General features: G+C 43.8%; 1 protein-coding gene across 4 annotated transcripts; it reads right to left on the reverse strand.

Moving 5' to 3' along the window:
• Positions 1–741: 741 nt before the first annotated feature.
• Positions 742–14,525, reverse strand: CCDC197 (coiled-coil domain containing 197). 4 transcript variants are annotated; one of them, XM_081864532.1, is made up of 10 exons: positions 11,178–11,202; positions 10,746–10,824; positions 8,857–8,902; positions 8,010–8,186; positions 6,332–6,489; positions 4,287–4,369; positions 3,874–4,046; positions 2,175–2,285; positions 1,403–1,519; positions 742–1,070 (listed from the first exon to the last, which is right to left on the reverse strand). In XM_081864532.1, exons 1-10 carry the CDS (start codon positions 11,185–11,187, stop codon positions 885–887), a joined length of 1,140 nt encoding a protein of 379 aa, XP_081720658.1. In that variant the 5' UTR covers positions 11,188–11,202; the 3' UTR covers positions 742–884. The 4 variants fall into 4 exon arrangements, with proteins under 4 accessions (XP_081720658.1, XP_081720657.1, XP_081720659.1 ...); XM_081864531.1 differs by lacking the exons at positions 10,746–10,824; positions 11,178–11,202 and adding an exon at positions 14,284–14,525; XM_081864533.1 differs by lacking the exon at positions 10,746–10,824 and having other exon boundaries at positions 11,080–11,312.
• Positions 14,526–22,700: the final 8,175 nt, after the last annotated feature.

A 22,700-nucleotide genomic window follows, 5' to 3' on the forward strand; every position in this document is an offset into this window, starting at 1 on the left:
CAAAGCAGGGGTCAGCAAGGTTTATATTGTCTGGGCAGGCCCAGATCGGTCCCGCGGAGATCCCTCCATGGGCCGGACTGTGCATAAGTGTGAGTGCCTGCAATTGTCTGTGTCTGTGCAGATGCAATTTCCAGCGCTGGACTGGTTTAGCGCAGCACGCAAGCGGGCAGCTCATTTCGGGGTGGCTCATGGGCCGGTCAAACGTCCTCCGCAGGCCGCTTCTGGCCCATGGGCCCTAGGTTGCTGACCCCTGATCCAAAGTGTATCAATGCAGAATCTAAACTACATATTGATCTAACAAACGTGTGGATCACTGTTTGAATGCTCTGAATACAGAAGCTTGCAGATTGTACTCCTGTTTCTGTTACTTTAAAATATGTGCTGGGATTAAGGGCTAAGTACAGGTTACATTATCCACTTAAAAAATAAAAAAGTGTGCCTAACTGGCATGGGGGGGGGGGAGCTACCATGTAGCCCTGATCAAGAGTAAAGAACACTATGGGCAAGATTAGTCTTCCCTTGAACTAGCCATGGTTAGTTTGCCAGCTAATCAAAGCCATTGCCTGCCTGTTTAGGAGAATGGATGGCTGTAGGAGCACCTCCAAATTGTGCATTGGTTCTTTCAGAGATTGGCTTCCACTCCTCCAGCAAGTCCGTAAACACCAAAATACATAGAATTAGCAGGCGGAAAGAATCAAGATCATTCAACCCATACTTGCAAAAAATGAGCATGAAAGACCCTTTCACCCACAAATCAAAGCATTTATGGTAATGCATTGACATCCATCTGTGTTGATTTGTCTGCAGAACCTACTATAAATATTCCACTAGTCCCTGCAGTGTCTCCCGTTCTGTATATGGGATTTTAAAAGAGATTTGTCTCCTTATGCTTTTCCTCCTTTGTCTTCCAGCTTGTCCTTATTGGCAAAGCTTATTTGTTTTTTAAGTTGTTCCCTAGAAAGAGTAGAAGATGAATTTTCCCTCAAAAGAAGAGAGGATGACCTTGTAAGTTCTTCAGACTGCAGTGCTTTTGTTTCCTCTACGATCTGTTGTTTCCTCAAAATGGACTCCTGAATGAAAAGAGAGAAAGGTTCTTAATAAAGCTTAGTTTCTAAAAGGAGAGTGGCTTAAGCTGAAGTACTGAGAAAGTGTCTTGCAAATTCACATGGAAAATTAATCTTGCACAACCCATTGGGATGGTTCGCACATAGCTCTAAAACAGCTATCCAGATCCTGGTGCTCTCCAGATGTTTCAGTTTACAACTTCCATCATCCTTGCTCACGAAAGCTCATACCAAGAACTGACTTAGTTGGTCTTTAAGGTGCTACTGGAAGGAATTTGTGCTGTTTATAACAGTCATGGATAAAATGTTACACTCAGTCTTGGGGTGGTTTCACTTACCTGGATCATGTCCAGCTTGGACCGCAACGTCATGTCGTCCAAAGGGCCATAATGAGGCATGTAGCATAACTCTGCCATGTTGTTGATTGCTAACACCATCCTGCTTAGATCTTGCCTCTAAATGAGCATAAAGAGATGGATGAACTTTGTCCTTCTCACCACTATACATCCACGTATACTTGGAGAGCAGTGAAAGAAGACAACACTTATCAAGAGTGAGGTTAGTACTTTTTTTAAAAAAAAAAAAGGAGATGCAGCTGGTTCATCATCTTCATTATCAATATAAATCCAGTTTCATCCCAGCTTTGCAATTCTCATTTCAGATGGGACACAGCAGCAAATTAAATCCCAGTTCAGTCATCAGTCCTGCCCCTCCACTATCCTCAAAGCAGGCTTTTTGCAAATTAAGACAGGCATGGGGAACTTTTAGCCCTCCCGGGGCAGATTTACACTTGTGGTTTATAATGCTAAAAATCCATTGCTAAAATGTGACACTAGAGGGCCCTGCAGAGCAGAGGGCAAAGGGAAACTGTAACAAATGTTATAGACCATTATATTTAATAATGTTTCAAAGATCAATGTAGATCCAGCCCAGATACTGTTGAACTCCCATGCTGGCTGGGGCTAATGGAGCTGTATTTTACTTTATTTACTTAAAAGCAAAAGTATTTATAAACCCTGTAATATATACATTTTTAATCTCTAAGTTGTATACAACATCCAATCAATAAGCAGGAGCTTTGGGGTGGGGTGGGGACTCAGAGAAGCTTACCTTTTGATCGATGAGACATTCCTCATTGTTAATGTGGTGACACAAGTGTTTCTTTTTTTCTTGTAGTGCACTTTTCTTTGACTGAAGTTCAGAAATTTTGCCGAGCAGCACCTAGGCAAAGCCATAAAATGGGAATTTAGGGATGCGCTGTTCGTACATTTATTTTACGGCATTTGTAATCTGCGTTTCACCCAAGGATCTCAGGGCAGCATACAGTAAACATTAATGTAATACAGTGGTACCTCTGGATACGAACGGGATCCGTTCCAAAGCCCTGTTTGCATCTAGAAGCAAATGTAACTAGCGATGGCACGTCTGCGCACGTGCCTGTTGCTTTTCGCAGCTTCTGCGCATGCGTGATGTCATTTTGAGCATCTGCGCATGCGCAAGTGGTGAAATCCTGAAGTAACGCACTCCATTACTTCTGGGTTGCCGCGGAGCACAACTCGAATGCACTCAATCCGAAGCGCATTCAAACCAAGGTATGACTGTAATTAACAATAAAAATATTAACCAAGCTTGCAAGAGGAAATAAGAGGCTTTGCAAGTGATTTCACCCACCTACACATGCAAATATATGCAGAAACACTTCACAGTCGCATTAGACTATTTGGAACTGCATGGCAGCTGAATGAAATAGAAATTGTATCTGGAGAGGTTTTGAGATTTCCTGATGGGCACATAGGAGCCCTGTTGGAGCATGCCAAGGGCCCATCTAGTCCAGCACTCTGAACCTGAGCACAACAGCACTCACCCCTTCAGTGTCTGGCAACGGGTATTCAGAGACAAACTTCCTTCAGCAGCTGAAGTAGAACATAGCCATCGTAGGTACTAGCCAGGGAAAGTCAGGGTAGAGTATTTCAAGGCTCCCAGGCTTCCCTGAGAAAAAGTGAGCAGCACTGCCCAGAAAACAGCAGCGGTTCCTAATAGTAAGGAAGGGTCTGGTGCTGTAACAATGGTTCTTTTCCTCCACCACAGCAGCACTTAGGCTTATGGGGAAGAGCCATAGCTCAGTGATGCAGTACATGCTTTGATTGCAGAATATCCCAGGTTCAATCCCAGGAGCATCTCCACTTAACAGAACAGGTAGCAGGCCATCTTCTACCTGAGATTCTGGAAAGCCACTGCCAGTCAGAGAAGACAATACCTGCCACTATTGTAACACCATTCGATACTAATAGTATTAAGACTAATACTATTAATAGTACCCATTGAGAAGGAAGATGTACACTAGTAGTACACAATGAGAGGGAAGATGCAAACTAGTAGAACACAATGAAACAATAGCAGCAGCAGCAGTACACTAGCAGCACACAATGGGGCAAGAGGGGGAAGCCATAATCATATTTTTCGAAAAACCTTTCAAAAAGATCATTCGCCCACTTCCTGCAGAAAAAGAAAACAACAGCAGCAGCAGCAGCAACAACAAATCCTCTCTGAGGCTTTGTGGTGTGACCAGTTATAGTGACAATTGGACCCTGTTCCGAAGGAATCTACAAGTTGAGAATCCTAATGAATTACACAGCATGGGTTTCCTATGTGCTGCAAATACTTCTCAAAGCTTTGTTGGTTTCAGAAGACAGAATTGACCTTCTCTAAGGTTTCAGAAAAGAACCAGCACACTCGGTGCTTAGTACAATCGGACCTGTGGAATGAATGGATTGGGCGTCATAAAAACTACATGCTCAGTGAAAATTACAAATGTCGTGGTATTGTATTCCTCTCGCAAGATCCCTAATTCTTTTTGCGTTTCCTCAATGTGACACTGCTGGATGGACAAATTCTTCATCAAGCTCTGGTTTTCCTCAAACAGTGTCTTGTGCCTTTTGATGAGGGCTTCAACCATGGAGTCTTCCGGATAGCCAAGAAATCCTGCAATGGAAAACAGGGAGGATTGTGCTATACATGGAAAACACATATCAGGGTCATGTTTTTATTGTTTTGGAATTTTTGTGCTACTCTTTATTTTTGATGGCTCTTCAAAAGTGGTTTATGAAAGATGTCTTGTGGATCCTTTTATGAGTCAAAAGGCAAGAAATCTAAATACGTATTTGTCAAGTACAGAGTCCCCCCCCCCCAAGTAAAGTGTAACTGTTTAATGATCATACTCACCTGGTGTGAATGTGGCGGTAACTTTCTTCAGGAAATCTTCGAAGCTTTTGTATTTTGCCATCTTCTTCTGTAGTTTCTTTTTTCTGAAGAAATATATATTAGGGGCGCTTGGAATGCCTCAGACGTTAAAAATCGTCTTATCAACAAATGACTAGAATTCCTGGAAAGGGATCATAGCTGTAACTCAGTTACGAAATGTGAGGGACAATCCTCCCCCATCTCAACCTTGACTGCCATGGGCAGCCAAACATCTGCAGAGATGGCCCATGTTTAGTTGCACCACCAGTTCCTGCCAGCTGTGCGTTTGAGTGACGGACCAGCTTAGCCCAGTGTTGGCTGGCTGGTGCCCATTGGGACTGGTAGGCAGGAGGGCAGAGAAGTCAATGAGCCAATGATGAGCAGAGCCAACTAACTCTAGTTATGTTCTCATCCTCCTCCCTAAGGAGTTCTGCCGAGGCAACACTGAGACTGAGTGTCTGCCTGTGGAGTAGATGTAACTAAAAAGGCAGGCAGGTAGGGGCTGGCTGGGGGCACAGTGAAGTTGGTGGAATACTGCCCCTTTTGCTCTAATGGACCAGCCTTCACTGGCTCAAGTTGGTGATGATGATCACTGCATATATATTTATTTATATGCCGCCTTTTCCCCCTGACAGGGACTCAATGTGGCTTACAGATAAAAACATGGTCAGCACCATCAAGATGTTGTCCTGAGGACCCAAAAGGGTCTTGGCTTTTGTTTCATTCATTTATCAAAATATTTGTGACCAGTTCTATATCAAAATGTACTCAGAGCAAGGTACACGGATATATTTGGAACCACCCTTTTGTTAGGTAAGCAAGCAGATAAAAATGAACGAATGAATCACAACCATCTTAAAACACAGAGTGGCTGATCCCCTTATTATTACAAAGCAGAGTTAACAATTAATAAACCCCCAAGAAAGCAGTTGGGGTCTTCTTAACCTAGGGCCAAAGTTGAAAGTGAGGTAGGTACCAGCAGAACTCAGAGGGAAATATATTCCACAGCTGGAGCGCCATTGTGTTTTTAAAGGAGGGAAAGGAAAAGCTGGCTGAGTACTGTAAAGGTAAAGGTAAAGGGACCCCTGACCATTAGGTCCAGTCGTGGCTGACTCTGGGGTTGCGGCGCTCATCTCACTTTATTGGCTGAGGGAGCCGGCGTACAGCTTTCAGGTCATGTGGCCAGCATGACTAAGCCGCTTCTGGCAAACCAGAGCAGCGCACGGAAACACTGTTTACCTTCCTGCTGGAGTGGTAATTATTTATCTCTTTGCACTTTGATGTGCTTTCGAACTGCTAGGTTGGCAGGAGCAGGGACTGAACAACAAGAGCTCACCCCATCGCAGGGATTCGAACTGCCGACCTTCTGATCAGCAAGCCCTAGGCTCTGTGGTTTAACCCACAGCGCCACCCACATCCCTCTGGCTGAGTACTGTACTCTTAGATAATTAAACATTTGCTCTATGTAAATATGTAAAAGATTAAATTTAGGAACACAGAAAGCTGCCTTATATTGAGTCGACCATTGGCCCAGGTAGCTCAATAATGTCTACACTGACTGGCAGCCCTACGTAGAGATGACAGGGATTGAACCAGCGACCTTCTGCATGCAAGGCAGATGCTCTCCCACTGAAATACAGCCTTCCCCATTTAAGCTATGGCCCTCTTAGCAAGCCCCCATTCTTAAGAAATATAATTTTGATGATGATTCTATTCTGCCAGGGCACAGGACCTTCAGATCAGGAAAGCCAGCCATGCTGGCTGGCTGGAGAATAATGTGCAGTGGTGTTATCAGGAGAAGACTTTGGGACTGAAGTCCAGGGCCCCACTCAGAGGAATGTCCCAGCAGGAGAGTCCCCAAATACAGCAAAGCTGGCTTACGACATTTTGAAGTAAGTGGAGTAATACACACTGGCATCTAACGATGGGGCCTCCAGAAGTCCAGTGTCTAAGATTGCCTCACTGCACCCCTGCCCAGATACCCGTGGCTCAGTCTCAAATCCGTCTTAAAAGCATCAGTCACATACCTAACTTGGAGTTTCTTAAGCTCTTTTTTCAGTTTGAATACCTCACGCTTCTTGAGGGCTTTCAGCGCATGTTCCTGGTGGTACAGCTGAATGACACGCTCCTTCTTCTGATGACACTCTTTAATATATGCGTCAAATTCAAGAATTCGGTTCTTCCTCTGAACCAAGAAGGAGAAAGAAGGCTTAATCAGTTTTGCATAGTTTTGCTCAGTATTCAAAGGTGGGAGCCCATGAAGGGGAAGTCATTTGTTTCAGAGAAAATGAGAATGAATTCATCCTACCATCCTGGACACTAACCAAAAATGGAGGGAAGACTGATTAAGCTGCAGTCATTTACACACTTACCTAGGACTAAGTTCACAGCAACTTCGGGTTCCTTCACACTTCCACTTTTCCCATGCCTAGGAAGTATGGGCCCAAGTGGTTTTCCACTTGTTCCACACTTTTTAGGTATGGGTCCAAGCACTTTTGCCTTATACCTCGTCAGGCTGCTGGTTTATCTTGTCCAGTATTGCATATTGCAACTAGAAGGAGACTCTTCAGGGTCTCAGGCAGGTCTTGCTCATCATCTGACATTTGAAGCTTTTAAACAGAGATACCAGCAGCTGAATTGGGGACCTACCAAACAAAATGCTAGTGTTCCATCTCAAATCCCATATACATCCTCTGCTATGCTGCCCTCTTGTGATCAGGCTGCCGGCCAGCACAGTGCTCTGGAGCTACGGTTGAGTATGAGTGAGTGTCATTTCCAGTTTCTTTCACTTTCTCATTTTTCCAATTGTCTGGAGGAGGCTGAGCACTGAGCCATGCTTAGATCCGCACTCGGCCTCCTCTGCCCCCTCAACATTGAGGGGGCCTGATCCCCTTCCAACAAATACAGAGGGGGTTGAAGACATCTCGGCCCCCTATAGCTAGCACACCTGACTGGCCCCCACTTCCGGCTTTGCATCATTACAACTGTGTGAGAATGGCAGTTCCTGATATGTGGTGGAGTTGCACCCCGATTAAGTACTTCTGGGGAGAAATACATGAGTTGAAAAAAATGCTTAAAATCCCATTAACAAAAAAAACAGAGGCTTACCTACTGGTCCTTTTAGGAAAAGAAATACCGAAATCAGAAAAAAGAATTTTCTTATATGCGACCACCACAGCTAGGATAGTAATGGCATCTAAATGGAAAGCTAAAGAACTACCTACCAAGGAGGAATGGATTCTCAAATTTAATGAATATTTAAAATTGGTTAAATAACAGCATGCATACGATAGCAGTCAAATAAAAAACTAAAAAATGAATGGCAATGCTTTGATGATTATATGACAAAATATTGCTCTAAAAAAGACATGCTAATATGCTCAGGTTAAGAATGTAAATGCATGAAAACAATAAATTATCAATGACGTATGTATGTATACAGAGAAAATAAAAACAATCAGAATGCAATGATAAGGGTAAAATTGATTGTAGAGAATACAAGTAGTGGTGGAGGGAAGTTAAACAGGGTGTTGGGTTTATTTTATTTTGTTTATGTTTTTCCTTTTTTTTTTGGATATTGTATAATTATTTAATGTATAATGAGTTAATGTTTCTTTTCTGTTAATAACGTTTAACAGATCAATGCAGATCCAGCCTAGACCCCAACTCCAAGTGCCCTCCTTATAGATGCAGAGTGATGCTTACATCCTGATCTTTTTGTTCAAGTGCCTCTCTTCGTTGGGCCAACACTTCCATCCTCTCTTTGAACTCTTGCTTCTTTGCAGTCAGTTCTGCAGAAGCCTGCTCATTTTCAATTTCTTTCTTCCGAAGCCGAAATCTTTGCAGTGCTTTTCTGCGATGCTGCAAAATCTCACTGGTGCTCTAGAAAACAAAACTGGTTTTTACAAATATACAGAGAGAGAATGATGGAAGGAGAGAGAACTGTAGGGTTTGAAGGGCCCCCAAAGGTTATCTAGTCCGTGTGTGTGTGTGTGTGTGTGTGTGTACACACACAAACACACACGCACACACCCCACACACTACTTTTTTTCTTTAAAAATGTTTAGGGCTACTCTCGCAATGAGGGAACTACCAGAATGCCCTCAGAGCTGTACCTCAGTGTCCAGGCTGAATGATGGGGGTGTAGACGCTCCTTCAGGTCTACAGGGTCAGGGAATGATGGGAGTTGTAGTTCAGTGCCATCTGGAGGGCCAAGGCTCCCCATATGCAGGGAGCCTCAGCCTGCATGAGTCAAGCAAGCTCTCCGCTGCAGATGCTGACAAGAGGACAGAGCTGACACGTTCATTCCTGCTCTCCCCTCTTGCATGTTGAATTAGCACAGAAGGCAAACTCCCAAGTAGGGCTTTAACAGTTAGAAGAATATGATCTTCCCTGGATACCAGTTCAATCCCCCTGGCACAGTTATTATCAGAGAACTGCTTGACTTCTGCCAAAGCTCTGCTTTTGGCACACCTAATAAAAAAACAGAAGCCGTGTCCTATATTTAACCCGGCCCTCTTGTCTGAGAAAGAGAATGACAAAGGCAGCTGACCTCTCGCATGACAGGAATCTGAGGCACATCTTCATCCTCTTCTTCCCTATATATATAAAAAAAAGGTAAATTGTTGTCATAGACCCATAGTACCTAGAAATGGCTCTCCGTGTATGAAAGGCAGCTCCCAATGTTCCATCACACTTTGGTGTGACCAGACATCACCCTCATTTTTCCCCCTCCCCATTTTTCCCTTCCCCCTCCCCAGACTTCCCTCAGCTCCTCTCTCTGGTTTTTCAGCATTTGTTATTCTCTGCATGTCACAGAATTGTACAGATCTTTAATTTATCTATCGAAATATTATTAATAAAAAGTTTGTGTATGTTTTTTCAAAATCTGCCAAGGAGACCAGTTCATTTTGTTGTTTCTTTAAGTACTTTGTGAAAGGTTTCCATTCATCTTTAAAGTCACAGTTATCCTTGTCATGTAATTTATGTGTCACTTTTGCCAATTCTGTGTAGTCCATCAGTTTCTCTTGCCACAGTTCTTTGGTCGGGATTTCTTCATTTCCCCCTCCTTGTGCTATTAAGACTCTTGCCGCCGTTGTCACATACATGAAGATATTTTTCAGTTTCCTTGGCAGGTCTTTCCCTACAATCCCTAATAAAAATGCTTCAGGTTTTTAAACAAATGTTAGTTGGAACATTTACTTCAATAGCATATTACAGGCAGTGGCATAGCATGGGTGGTTGGGGTAGCATGGCACAATTTTTTGGAGGGCCCCCGACCACAGGCCTGTGAAAGAGCTGTGGAGGCAGCATTTTTGCATGGCGGACCAACACTGCCAACTGCAGCTCCACTCCGGGGGCAGAGAGAGGAGAGCTGGCTGCAACATTGCCGGCCCTTTTCTTGACTGCATTGTGGCACCCAATGTTGCTGCTGAGGCAGCTTTCTTGTGCCTGGGCCCAGTCGCAGCTCCACTCCTGGGTCAAGCCTGATCCGGGATGCAGCAGGCTCCCTCCATGCCCTGTGCCCCTATGATATGAAGGTCTACTTGGAAGTAACCCCCACTAGGTTTTGTGGGGTTACTCTGAACTAAGTATACAGAGAATTTCTTTTCTTTTTATGTAAAGCAGACCAAAACAACTACCATTTTAGAAAGCAAGTAAATGTAATTCCTCTCTAAATTTTGTGTGCTCACATTCAGACATGCGCACACATACTTCCATGATGGAAGCATAACAATTTTATTATTATCTGTTGTATATACACACCATGAGATATAACCCAAGTAGGGAGGGCAAGGACTACATACAAATTCTCCTCAGTCTATACAAAATCAAAATGGAGAGAGATAATGATATTTAAAACAAATCCTTCAGAAAGCCATATTTCACACATAGGCAAAGCCATACAGTCCCAGAGGATATTTGCAGCACTGTAAGAAATGAAATACCACCACATGGCCTGGCAACCTTCTGGAGCTTCCAACATTTAAATTATGCCCTATTTCCCACCACCACCACCACCACCACAATGTTCCACACATGGGGAAATTTGCAATTCTTGCAGTCTTCCATTTTTGTACAACAGATGTCCTAGCTACTGCCAACAACCATGTAATGAGTTTTTTGTATGCCCTCCTTGAGCCTGATCGCCCCATAGATTTCAACACAGAAGCTGTGGAGTCCTTTGAACAGGAGTCTTACAAGCAGCAGGGTTTTTTTTCCCCTCAAATGGGGGGTGGATGTTTTAAAAAAATGAAATCCCGCCTTCTCCATTTACTGAGAAACTATATAGCAAGATGGAGGGAGGCAAAGCCAGCAACAATAGTGATAAAATAAATGGAATGTAGGACCCTGCAGAAAGAAATGAATAGTAGCAGGTTTTGGGGGTTGCGTAAAATGGCAATGGGGCCACATGAAGCCCCCAGGCTGCAAGTCACCCACCTGTCCATTCTCCTTAAAACTCCAGGATATAAATCTATGCTGAACCTTTGGAGACTGACAACAGTGGCAACAGCAGTATCTAGGAGTTAGGGGAGATAGCGGGAAGCATCACAATGGCACCTCTATGGCATCTTGCTTCATCCTTGAGCACCTACCCTATACAGGGTAAATCCCTTAACATACTAGGTTTACAGGAGATGTCTCCCCCTTTCAACACAAGGAAGCAACACTTAAGGGGAGTAGTTTGGCAGCGGCTCCTTCCTAAATAGTACCGCTAGCGACATAGGGTTGAAAGGTCACAACTCAAGAGATCCAGGTGGGACCTTTACATTACTCCATTCAGGAGGAGACAACATAGCCATAGTGCCACCTGCTGGGTTCGTTCCATGGTCCTATCACTCAACTGCTATCATTAGAGCAGTCTTTGCCAACCTGGTGCCATCCAGATGTATTGAACTGCAATTTCCGTCCACTGATGGGAGTTGTCCTCCAAGAAATCTGGGTTGGCACACACTGCAGTGAGAGGTGTTCAACACAGTTGAAGAGGAACCAGGACTGATGACAGGACAAAGGAAGGAAATTAGGGTTTGATCACATATTACTAGATTTGTCACCCAACGAAAATTCAGGCTGCCTTCACATATGCAGTTTTCTAAGAGTCAACCTCATTGGGCTTATTTATGAGTAGCCATATGGGATTGGGCTGTTAGCTGATTTAATATATGTTTTAATTGACCAATTAATGAATGTATTAATATACGTTAATTTACATAGTTCTTCTGGGAAATATGGAGGGCACAAGGAGAAGGGAACGACAGAGGACGAGATGGTTGGACAGTGTTCTCGAAGCTACAAACATGAGTCTGACCAAACTGCGGGAGGCAGTTCAAGACAGGAGTGCCTGGTGTGCTCTGGTCCATGGGGTCATGAAGAGTCGGACACGACTGAACGACTAAACAACAACAACATAGTTCTAAAGGGGGGAAACCTGCTTTGGGTTGTATCCAAATAAGGACCACATCTGTATTATAGTTTTAAAGTAGCATAATACAGTACTATAGTCATGGTTTCTCCCAAAGTAACCTGAGAACCGCAGTTTGTTAAGAGTGCTGAGGGTTGTTAGGAGACACCTGTTCCTTTAAGTGAGCTACAATTTCCAGAGGGATTGAGAAGAGGGATTAACTGTGGTATGCTGTTGCTTTAAATGCATATTGTGGAGTTGGAGCTTAAGACCACATCCACATCATAATTTTAAAGCGATATTATGTCACTCATGGCTTCCCCCAAAGAATCCTAGGAACTATAGTTTGTTAAGCATGCATGAGGTTGTTAGGAGATCCCTATTCCCTCATTCTTGATCACTGGCCATGCTGGCTGGTGCTGATGGGAGTTGGAGTTGGGAAAGCCTTTTCTACATAGAGTCCTCCTGACCATCTTTGCAGGCAATTGCTGTAAGCACACCTGAATGAATCGGATTAAATGGCTAGAAAAGAAGCCCATGGCAAATCAAGGTCCTAGGGTGAGCAACCAAATGTGGAATGCAAATCCAAGTTGCAATTACACATACTCTAATCCTGCAGCTGTGCTTTGCAAGGGATCATTTTCTATACTAACAAGTCGGGTTGCCACCTGATCAGGAAAAACCAGATGCTTGCCTGCTCTTGTGCTGGAGCAGAAAGTGCAAAAAATTAGCTCTTCAGCACAAGCTGTTAATCCTCAGTCTGGATCAGATGATATGATACCTTCAATAATTCTACATATTTTGGGGAGTAAGAAGAACGCTCTTCCCTGCTCAACCACCCAGCAGTAATATGAGGCAGTAACTTTTTCCAATGCTTTATTTTCCCACAGGAAATTTTCCAGTTCAGAATGGCACCAGGAGTCTACTGATACTCAGGGGCTCGTCCTTGTTTCTGCTTGCCCACGCTTATTCTAGGCATGGATCTGAGCTGTTTCCCCATTGTTTTCCAAGAGAAAACCCATTCTTTAGTGATAGATTGGAACAAATGGCAATCTGGGGAAAACCTGAATCACTGTTTGCTCCAACTGAGCACTAAAGAGTGGTTTTCTCTGGTGGAAAGCAGCGGGGAGTATGAATAAGCCCTCAGTCAAAAAACCCTGATGACCTTCCCCATATTGTGTTGGGGACTGAGTGGGGAGCGGGCATGATGACACTGGGGGTGAGGCTGGCCTGAATGCCCTGCCCCTCCCCACACTTTCACCATTCACATGTTCAGGTAACACAGCTGAAGTCTTGGAGAAAGAATCTCCAGGGCTGTGAAGTCTACTGTAAAGCATTATCTGGCAGACCAATGGCATATTGCAGACAGCTAAAGAGACGCCCACATGTAGAAGCTGCAAATAATTCTTCAAATCCACCCAGGCCTTTTCAAAGCTGTCTCTGCCAGCTGAGCATCTAAGTTTATGAGGATGCATGGGGGTTAGTCAGACCTCCCTACGATCGCCACAAATTCAGGGCCCACGTGTTTTGCTGCTCTCTGCAAAGTTCTCGCTTTGTTTTCTCACGAGTAAATGTGGGGAGATCTTAAATGACGTCAACAGCTTAAACAAATTCCATGGTGTGTTTCTACAGCATGAAATCTTTTTTGCCCCATGCAGCGCAAACACCAAATGCAGGGTTGACTGTGGGAACTGTTTTATATGCCATGTTACTGTTGGTCTGGCATTTTAACGCTGCGGAAAGAGGCAGCAGTGACATCATCCCTGGCGCCAGCCGTGCAGTTTGATGAGATCCACTTGAGCCGTACCACCAAGTGATTTGATCGGAATAAGAATGGGTTTGTTAAGTTTTTCTGTATCCTGTTGGAAGCCTTTGGTGTGTAACCTGGAAACGATAATTTCCTTGAGCAAGCAGTCTCAATGATGGCAGACAGTGAGTGTGGAGTAGTGGCTAGGGTCTTGGGAGACCAGGGTTCAAATCCTCACTCAGCCTTGAGGCCTACTGCGTGGCTTTGAGCCAGTGGCGTAGCGTGGGTTGTCAGCACCCAGGGCAAGGCAAGTAATTTGCGCCCCCTAACCCGTGGATTTGCGCCCCCTAACCCTAACCCCCAGGTGTTGCGCCTGGTGCAGCCGGCCCCCCCTGCACCCCCCACGCTACGCCACTGCTTTGAGCCAGCCTTTGTCTCTCAAGCCTGACCTACCTCACAGGGTTGTTGTGAGGAATAAATCGAGAGGAAGATAAGTGTTTGCTTCACCTTGAGCTCCTTGGAGGAAAGGGATGGGCATAAATGTGCTAATTAAATAATAAGAATGAAAATGTGACTAGCCTGCCAGAAAATAGGTATGCCCATCTAACATGTATACAAATCAGTAGCATGCCTGTAGGTACATCTATCTTTTCCATGGCTAGAATGTAACCCACTCTACAAGGGGGTTAGAGCAGCATCCCCTGACCCCACTCAGCTTGGCATGTGGCCCCCAGATGGTTTCCCAGCTGACAGTGCGGCCCTCAAACTGAATAAAAGTTCCCCCACACCCGTTTTAAGGAATGCATCACACACATCAAGGGCCACCTTACCTGTGTTCTCCTAGCTGGGTCACGAAAACATTTCCTGGCCCGTTTTCCACCTGCAGAAAGTATTTGGGATCATGGTCCCTTGTCATCATCAGAAAAGTCATGTTTCTTTAGGAAGGAAGGGAGGGGGGTTGTGGAAATGCTTCCCCCTCCACTTTTCTGCAGGAATCCTGTGTACTGTCATGCGCAGCAGTTTCACCCCCTGGGAAATTGGTCAAGAGGAGAAAGAAGTGTCCAGTTTGCCTCTGTTTGTCTAAAGCTTATCTCGGCACGACCAAATGAGCCCGACGGTGCTGCTTTCGCTGCATCGACAGAGACAGACGTGTGTGAGCAGCAAACCCAGATCTAATTGCAAAGCTGGAAGCGCAGGGCTCAGCGTGGCAAGTGAGCTTTCTGGGTTGCTACTTCAGTTACCTTTCCGCCTGCTGCTGCTTCCAGTGTCCCCCTGGCAACCCCAGCACACAGTGTGGATCAAGGCCTAGTGTGCCCAGGGAGAACTGTCCTTGTGTTTCCCTGGGGAGTGAGCTCTCTCCCTCTCCCCCCCTCCCCCCCTCTCCCCAGCACAGCTGTAAACAGAACAGCGCAAACACTGCATGAAATATACTCGGAGTCAAGAGTGGATTTCATGCTCTTTATTCAGCTCATAGTGGTGAGGAAGAATGAATGTTCCCCCAGAATATCTGCTTTATATACATTACAGTGGTACGCTTCAGGTTACATACGCTTCAGTTTACAGACTCCACTAACCCAGAAATATTACCTTGGGTTAAGAACTTTGCTTCAGAATGAGAACAGAAATCGTGAGATTGAGGGTACATTCTTTCACCTTTGGTGGACATGCCCAAAGATTAAGACCTTCTGGGAGATGATCTATAATGAAATGAAAAAGGTATTTAAAATACCTTCCAGAAGAAACCAGAGGCCTTTCTCTTGGGCATGGCCGGCCAATTGGTGCGAAAGGAGGATAGAACTTTTTTTATGTACGCCACAACAGCAGCAAGAATACTCATTGCAAAGTATTGGAAAACACAAGATCTACCCACTCGGGAAGAATGGCAGACGAAGGTGATGGAATACATGGAACTGGCTGTGATGACTGGCAGAATCCGGGACCAAGGAGAAGAGTCGGTGGAAGAAGATTGGAAAAAATTTAAAGCTTATCTTCAAAAATACTGTAAAATTAAGGATTGTTAGAAAGATGTTGGAAAAAGAAAATTATGTGGTTTTGGCAGAAATGACATAAAGGATTAAGTAAAAATGAATTCATGAAAGAGAGAACGTAAAATTATAGTATATTAAGACAAATTATTACGATAAAAACAAGGTTGGAAGGATTTGCTGAAATAACAATTTGAATTAGAATACAAAAATGGGAGGTGTGAGGAGGTCAAGGAAATAAGTAAAGGAAAGAAAGCTATGTAAAGGTTCAATTTGTTCTTTTTTTTTAATTGATTGTATTTTTTCTGTATTTTTTATTTTTCTTTTTTCTCTTTTTTCTTTTTGTAACCTTTAAAATTTGAATAAATATTTTTTTAAAAAAAAAGAGAGAACAGAAATCGTGCTCTGGCGGTGCAGCGGCAGCGGGAGGCCCCATTGGCTAAAGTGGTGCTTCAGGTTAAGAACAGTTTCAGGTTAAGAACAGACCTCCGGAACGAATTAAGTACTTAACCTGAGGTACCACTGCATTTGCACAATGGGCTGCACATGATTGGCTAATTCCAGGATTCTCCTGTAGGCCAATCAGGTTGTGGATTCACTTCCACCTGGAGCTGGATTGGGTGGCTCCTGTGGACCAATCATACTGCTGCATTGTTCTAGGACCAATCAGACTGCTGCATTCTGAATCCTATTGTTCTAGGACCAATCAGACTGCTGCATTTTGGATCCTATTCATCTCAGTACATAACACTGCAGCAGCCTCTTTGCTAAATCGCTTTGGATGAAGATATTTTTTGTCTGCCTGCTCACAAGTATAGCATGAAACAAGGCATAGTATTTGTTTGTTCATTTAGAACAGTGTTTTCCAATATTTGTGTCGCCATTTGTTTTTGGACTACAGTTCCCATCATCCCTGACCATTCGTCTTGCTAGTTAGGGATGATGATAGTCCTCTGGGTATAGGGCAGTATATAAATTCAAATAGCTAGATGATAGATAGATAGATAGATAGATAGATAGATAGATAGATAGATAGATAGATAGATAGATATAGATGGATGATAGCAGCACATGTGAAAAGGATCTAGGGGTCTTGGTGGACCAGAAGCTTAACATGAGTCCACAGTGTGATGCAGCAACGAAAAAAGCTAATGCTATTCTAGGCTGCATCAACAAAAGTATAGTGTCCAGGGACTCAGCTGGACACTATAAATGCATAAATAACATTGTGACACAAGATGGCACTGTAGAGTTCGATCTTTGGCAATGTGATTTTGCATTACTGTACAGTGAAACCTCAGTTGTCAAACATAATCTGTTCCTGTTGTAAACAAAAGCCCATTCGGCTTCCGAAATGTTCAACAACTGAGGTACAGCTTCCTATTGGTTGCAGGAATTTCCTGCACACAAGCGGAAGCCGTGTTGGACATCCAGATTCCGAAAAACATTCAGAAACCGGAGCATTTACTTCCGGGTTTTCGGCGTTTGGGAGCTGAAACATTCCAAAACAGAGGCGTTCGGGAACTGAGTCTTGACTGTATGAGATTTACAAAACGTTTTCCTAAAACATTTTTTTGATGTGTCTAGATCCAGCCCAGATCAAGGGAAGTAATAGTACCACTCTATACTGCCTCAGTCAGACCACACCTTGAGTACCTTGTCCGCTTCTGGGCACCACAATTTAAGAAGGATGTTGATAAACTGGAACATGTGCAGAGGAGGGCAACCAAGATGACCAAGGGTCTGGAAACCAAGCTTTATGAGTAACAGTTGAAGGAACTGGGTCTGTTTAGCTTGGGAAAGAGGAGTCTAAGAGGAGCTATGATAACTATCTTCAAATATCTCAAGGGCTGTCACATGGAAGGTGGAGCAAGCTTGTTTTCTGCTGCTCTGGAGGGTAGGACTCGAACCAACGGATTCAAGTTACAAGAAAGGAGAGTTTGGCTAAACATCAGGAGGATCTTTCTGACATAACTGGCCAAACAATCTGAATAGTTGTGCAATGGGTCACCTACACCTGGAGAAATTGTGCAGTTGTTCTATTGTGTTAAGGGGGGGAAAACAACATTTTCTGAGTTCAGATGGGGATGGGGGTGGAATCTGAACAGAGAAAATATGGGAGCAGGATGTTATGTTCATGATATCACGCAGATGCCCTGTAAAAAAGTGAGTGAGCAAACTGTGGTTATTCTACAGTAAATGTGCAGTGTGGAAGCAGCTCCTGTTTCAGAGTACTGTTTTCAGGATAGGGTTACCAACTGGTCTGGAGCAAATTTAGAACAGATCCCGTGTCATTCTCCATTGAATCACAGGCTTAAAATAGAAAGCTCAGACAAGGGTCCCAGGGAGGGTATTCTGAAGTTAGGGTGCCACCATGGAAAAGGCCTTGCCCCAAGGTTAGGAGAAAGCAAAGAAACTTATTTTGAGTATTGGTTGGCTTTCATTTCATGATCTGAAATAGATAATAGATACTTTTGCATATATATTTTTTCAGTCACTCATTTTAGGACTTCTGCAGTTCAAAAATTTGGCTGTTGTCTGCTGCTTGGAAAAATACTGAAATGTTTATGTGTTTGTACATATATAATGGCCATATAATAGTTTATTTATCAGTCATCATCATCATTTTATTTGTATGTCACCTTTTCATAATCAAAAGCATACTCAAGGTGGCTTACAACATGTAAAAAATTACATAATACCCCCACCTCCTTCAAAATTTTGTGTAGGCTTTATTTTATTTGTTAACGGCAGGTGCTTTTTTGTCCTTTAGTTAAAATTGCTTAAAATGATCTGTACTAGTTGCTAGAAATAGAGAGAGATCATCCAAAAACAGATCAAGCATAAGATAACTTGTTCTACTCGTTTGTTGGATTGTCTCTGTTCAGTCTTCCCTGCATACCTTTGACCTCTATTACTGCAGTAAAGTTTGTTTATCACACTATTTGATATAATACAGGAGCCTGCCACATTTGTCAAGTATATGACTATTTTTAACCGAGTTAAATGCTACACGCTCTTATGGTATGTTGTGCAACAGATATCCTCTTGTGTCATCTGACATTTTGCCCAGACACTTGTGCTAAATTTAGCTTCTCAGGAGGGATGCAAGACAAATGAATAAATGTCAGTTTTTTGAAACAAGATTGTGGCATGGGAGGGTTTGATTTCTTGAAGAGAAACGTCAAAGAACTAATAGCTGTTTCAGTCATTGCATGCTGCATTTTTAATACTGCATTGGATTGGATTTTGCTTTTGTGCTCTGTAAAGGCAACCAGAGAATATTTGTTGATGTATGTTTAATAAATAATAAATTAATAATATGGATGTTTCATGGGGAACCTAACCTTTTGAATGGGGTCCTTATTCACCTTTGAGGTTGAAGTGGGAATGCATTTGTAGCCCTGCTCACAAACATCCATAAAAGCAAATAAATTATACAAGAATATATACCAAAGATCGCTGGCAACACATTGAGAATCTTTATACCACTGCCTAGCATTCCAAGCAACAGCAACCGCAGTCAGTTGCACAAAGAATCTCCAGATGAGTAAACTGCTTGATACAGTCAATTGACTTCCACATGCTTTTGCAATGGGGAAACTGGCCCTAAATGACATGTGTTCCAGGAAAGTCAGCAAGGTAAGCCATGTTTTGGTAATTTACAGGAGCATCACAAAATTATTTGGAGTGCTGCCTACACACCCTTATGAACCTCCCAAAGAATCATGGTGTCAGGCTTCAGGGAATTGCCTTCCTCCCCCTGTGGCAGTAGATAAGCAGAACAAAGGAAAAGGAATCATCTTACCCGTTAGAAACTTTAATAATCACAGCGAGAGAACAAAGAACCCATCTCCTAGGAATGGCGGTGCTCCCAGTTAAGAATCCCACCCCCTGATGTCCCCATTAATCCACGTCACTCCTATGTCTTGTAATCTTGAGCTGGTACCCTCTGTGCTTTGTGTGCTTTCTGTACCGCCACTTTCTCAGCTCTTCTTGACCTTCGGGAGAGCGGGTGAATGCTTTCCAAAGACAGTGAATCTGTTAACCCTCTCTCTCTCTGTGTTTCTTCTCCTAGCTGCTCCCCATCCAGTATTTCCCAGCTTCTGCCTTCTGAACAATGTCCCTTCTCAAACCACCGTTCCAAATCTATACTGTCCTCCTGCTCCTGGGAAGATTCAGGATTCGGATCAGGAGCAAGGGGAGGGGAAGGGGGAGGCTCCCACCATTCCTCCTCAGTGCAGCCCTCCTCACGGGGCTGTGAGTTATTAGGAGACTGCTATTCCCCTCACTGAGCTAAAATGCCCAGTATGGTGCCAATTCGCAGTGGCCCAGCTGTTTTGGCTCCCTCACAATTTTTTTGCCGCCATGCCCCCATGTTGAAAAAAATGCCCCCATGTTGAAAAAAATAGGGCCGGAGGAGGCCGAGTGTGGAATGGCTTCAGTGGTCGGCTCCTTCTTCTCCTCCTCCTGCCATGGAGGGGAAGGAGGGGAAAGTACCCCCCCCCCCAGTGGCGGTGGCAAGAGGAGGCTGAATGTGGAACTGGGCATAGCACAGCATGACTCCATTGGCCAGCAGCTCCTCTTCCGGCTGTGTGAGGGAAAGATGGGGAAAACAACCCACGGCCAGCGGCAGGTGGAGAAGGCGGTGTTTCCGTGTGCTGCTCTGGTTCGCCAGAAGCGGCTTAGTCATGCTTGCCCCATGACCCGGAAGCTGTACGCCGGCTCCCTTGGCCAATAAAGCGAGATGAGCGCCACAAGCCCAGAGTCGGCCACGACTGAACCTAATGGTCAGGGGTCCCTTTACCTTTACCTTTACCTTTACTGTCCCCTTAACCAACTATAATATAGTTCCTGGGATTCTCCGGAGGAAGCCATGACTCTCAAAGTGGTACCACAGTGCTTTGCATGTATACTGGGGATGTGGCCAAGGTTGTGTGGGGTAGGTTTGTGGCTATTCAGTGTCACTTTGCACATGCTTAAAAGATTCTGGGCTGAATCCTAGGGCTGAAAACTAGAGTCCTTTTGAACCCTAATTCAAGTTAGTTCTTTTCTACACAGTAGGAAAGCGCTTGCCATTCTATTGTCATGTTTATCTCCCCCCCCCCCCACACACACACACTTTTCCTTTGTTTTTGCTAATTACAGGACCGGACCTTTCCCCACATTTCCTAAAATTCAGGAACGCTTTAATTAAAAATTCCCATTAATCCTCATGGTGAAATATCAGTGATATTTGCCAAGCAAACAACGGCTAAACAGTGGTGTTTACTCACCAAGGCAGTGTGTGCTTGTTTAGATTCACCTTAGTTTTGCTTAAATTCCTGTTGCATTTGCAGTTTTGCGCACTACCCCTCCATTGGTTGACCCCCCTCCATATCAAATCTGTGTACATGATCTGGTGATATTTACACAGAGAGAGCCTGAGACTCATAACAGTGAGTTCCCCTAAGGTTTAACTTGTCAGCCTGAGTCAGCAATCAGCTAAAATGGTGTTGAGGAGCTCGGATAACAATATTGCTTCCCTCGGGGTATGGTTCCCTGTCAATCGTAAAGAAAGGGCTCTTCACACAAGAGGCTGTTTTCCTCCAAAGATATCCCTCCTGTGTTTGGGCTTTGGGGGAAGTACAAAAAGGTGGGCACTGTCACTTACGAAGAAGGTGCGTCCCTCCTTTTCTTCACATGTACACCCCCAGGAAGCAGGAAACCGTGGAGCAGCAGCAAAGGAATGGAAAAATACTCAAGTGAAGAACCAGCGTTTGCCTCTGCACAGCTGGACTGAGCAAAGTCAACCGGAGTTCAACCACTGAGCTAAATTTGCATGACCCATTTACATGACCTGATTTCCCCAGCTGTAAAGGAGTAACAGTATTTTGTGTTTTTTTCCATATTGGCCATATAATAAGTAGCCATCTCTCTGTCTGTCTGTCTGTCTGTCTGACTGTCTGACTGTCTGTCTGTCTGTCTCTCTCTCTCTCTCTCTCTCTCTCTCTCTCTCTCTCTCTCTTTCTTCCGTGCACATTGACTAAATTTGCATTAATGTAATGCAAACATTAATGTCTGAGTGTATACATGAAAGGTACAAGGAAAACATTTTACCCTTGCAGAGAAATAGCAAGTACCTCTTTTCACTGGAGGGGCAAATAATAGCCTGGGAAAATATTTTAACAGAAAATTTGTGGGAGGGGGATCACACCCACACACCCCATCATCATCATCCAAACTGAGGGTCTAGGTGGCTGTTCCTAACTCTTAAAAAGCAAACAAATCAATAGGTCTTCTTCATGGATCTCTCATGTGATGTCTAATCTGGCCTCCAGATTAAATAATGCAAAACAAGCATATTGGCAAGCATGTGGTCAATGCGTAATTTTTCTGTTTCAGCTAGGCATGGTGGGAAGTGTCAAGGAAGACCTGAGTTATGAGTTCTCCCATAACCAGTCTTTCCCATTTCCGATTTCAAATTATTATAGCAGACCAACCATCATTACAGGGATACTCTCTGCTAGGAATGGGTGAATCTGTTGATTTGGTTTCTCTCAGAATCCAATTTCACAATCTTCAGTTCAGTTCATCCACCTTGCCATGTCAGTTTGTGAATTGTGTTTCCCCCAAAAAGTGTTTATGAAACCTCAACAGCATTTTTGTGTGAATTTCTCTTAAAATAGACATGTTTATATGCCATTTTTGCAAAGCCATTTCCCATAATATAATGTGTATTGCTATTTCTCTCCCCACCCCACTAATACATGCATTACTGTGCATATTACATGACTAGAGAACAGCACTGGAATAGTCAGAGAAGTGCAAATTTCAAAGGCAGGTGCATTGGAAATGTGCAGATTGGGTAAATTTGCCTTTAAAAGTGAACAAAATCAAATTTCTACCCTGCCCTCTCTAATAAGAAATCAAATTTGTTGTATCCAAACCAAGGCACAGCTGAGCCATCAAAGGAGTTCATAAACCAACCTGTTATGAGTTAGTCTAGAGTTGAAGGAGAGGTTTGAAAGACTTGTTTTAGCAGTCGCTGCTGGCTCTTTTGGGCCAGAAAGCAGAAACAAGTTTTCAGAACTTGCACTTCTCTTTTCACACTGCTACTTTCACATCCTCTGTTGTCTTTGCTTTTGCCAGTCTTGAAGTGACAAGAGCTCATGGATTTAATTTCGCAGGCGACAAGTTATAATCTTTTACAAATGCTTTGAGACTGATTGCTAAATTAAGAGTTCCTCCGTATTATTGCAGCCTTTACACTGCTAATAAAG

This window comes from Podarcis erhardii (assembly GCF_964252035.2).
Source record: "Podarcis erhardii genome assembly, chromosome: 1".
Classification (NCBI taxonomy): Eukaryota; Metazoa; Chordata; class Lepidosauria; order Squamata; family Lacertidae; genus Podarcis; species Podarcis erhardii.

Coding starts and splice junctions, on each gene's coding strand:
- CCDC197 (XM_081864531.1), bottom strand. CDS start 14,384: ATGACTTTTCTGATGATGACAAGGGACCATGATCCCAAATACTTTCTG. Junction 6,490..8,009: donor TTGAACAAAAAGATCAGGAT/GTAAGCATCACT, acceptor TTCTTGGTTCAG/AGGAAGAACCGAATTCTTGA. Junction 1,520..2,174: donor AATGTCTCATCGATCAAAAG/GTAAGCTTCTCT, acceptor ATGCTCATTTAG/AGGCAAGATCTAAGCAGGAT.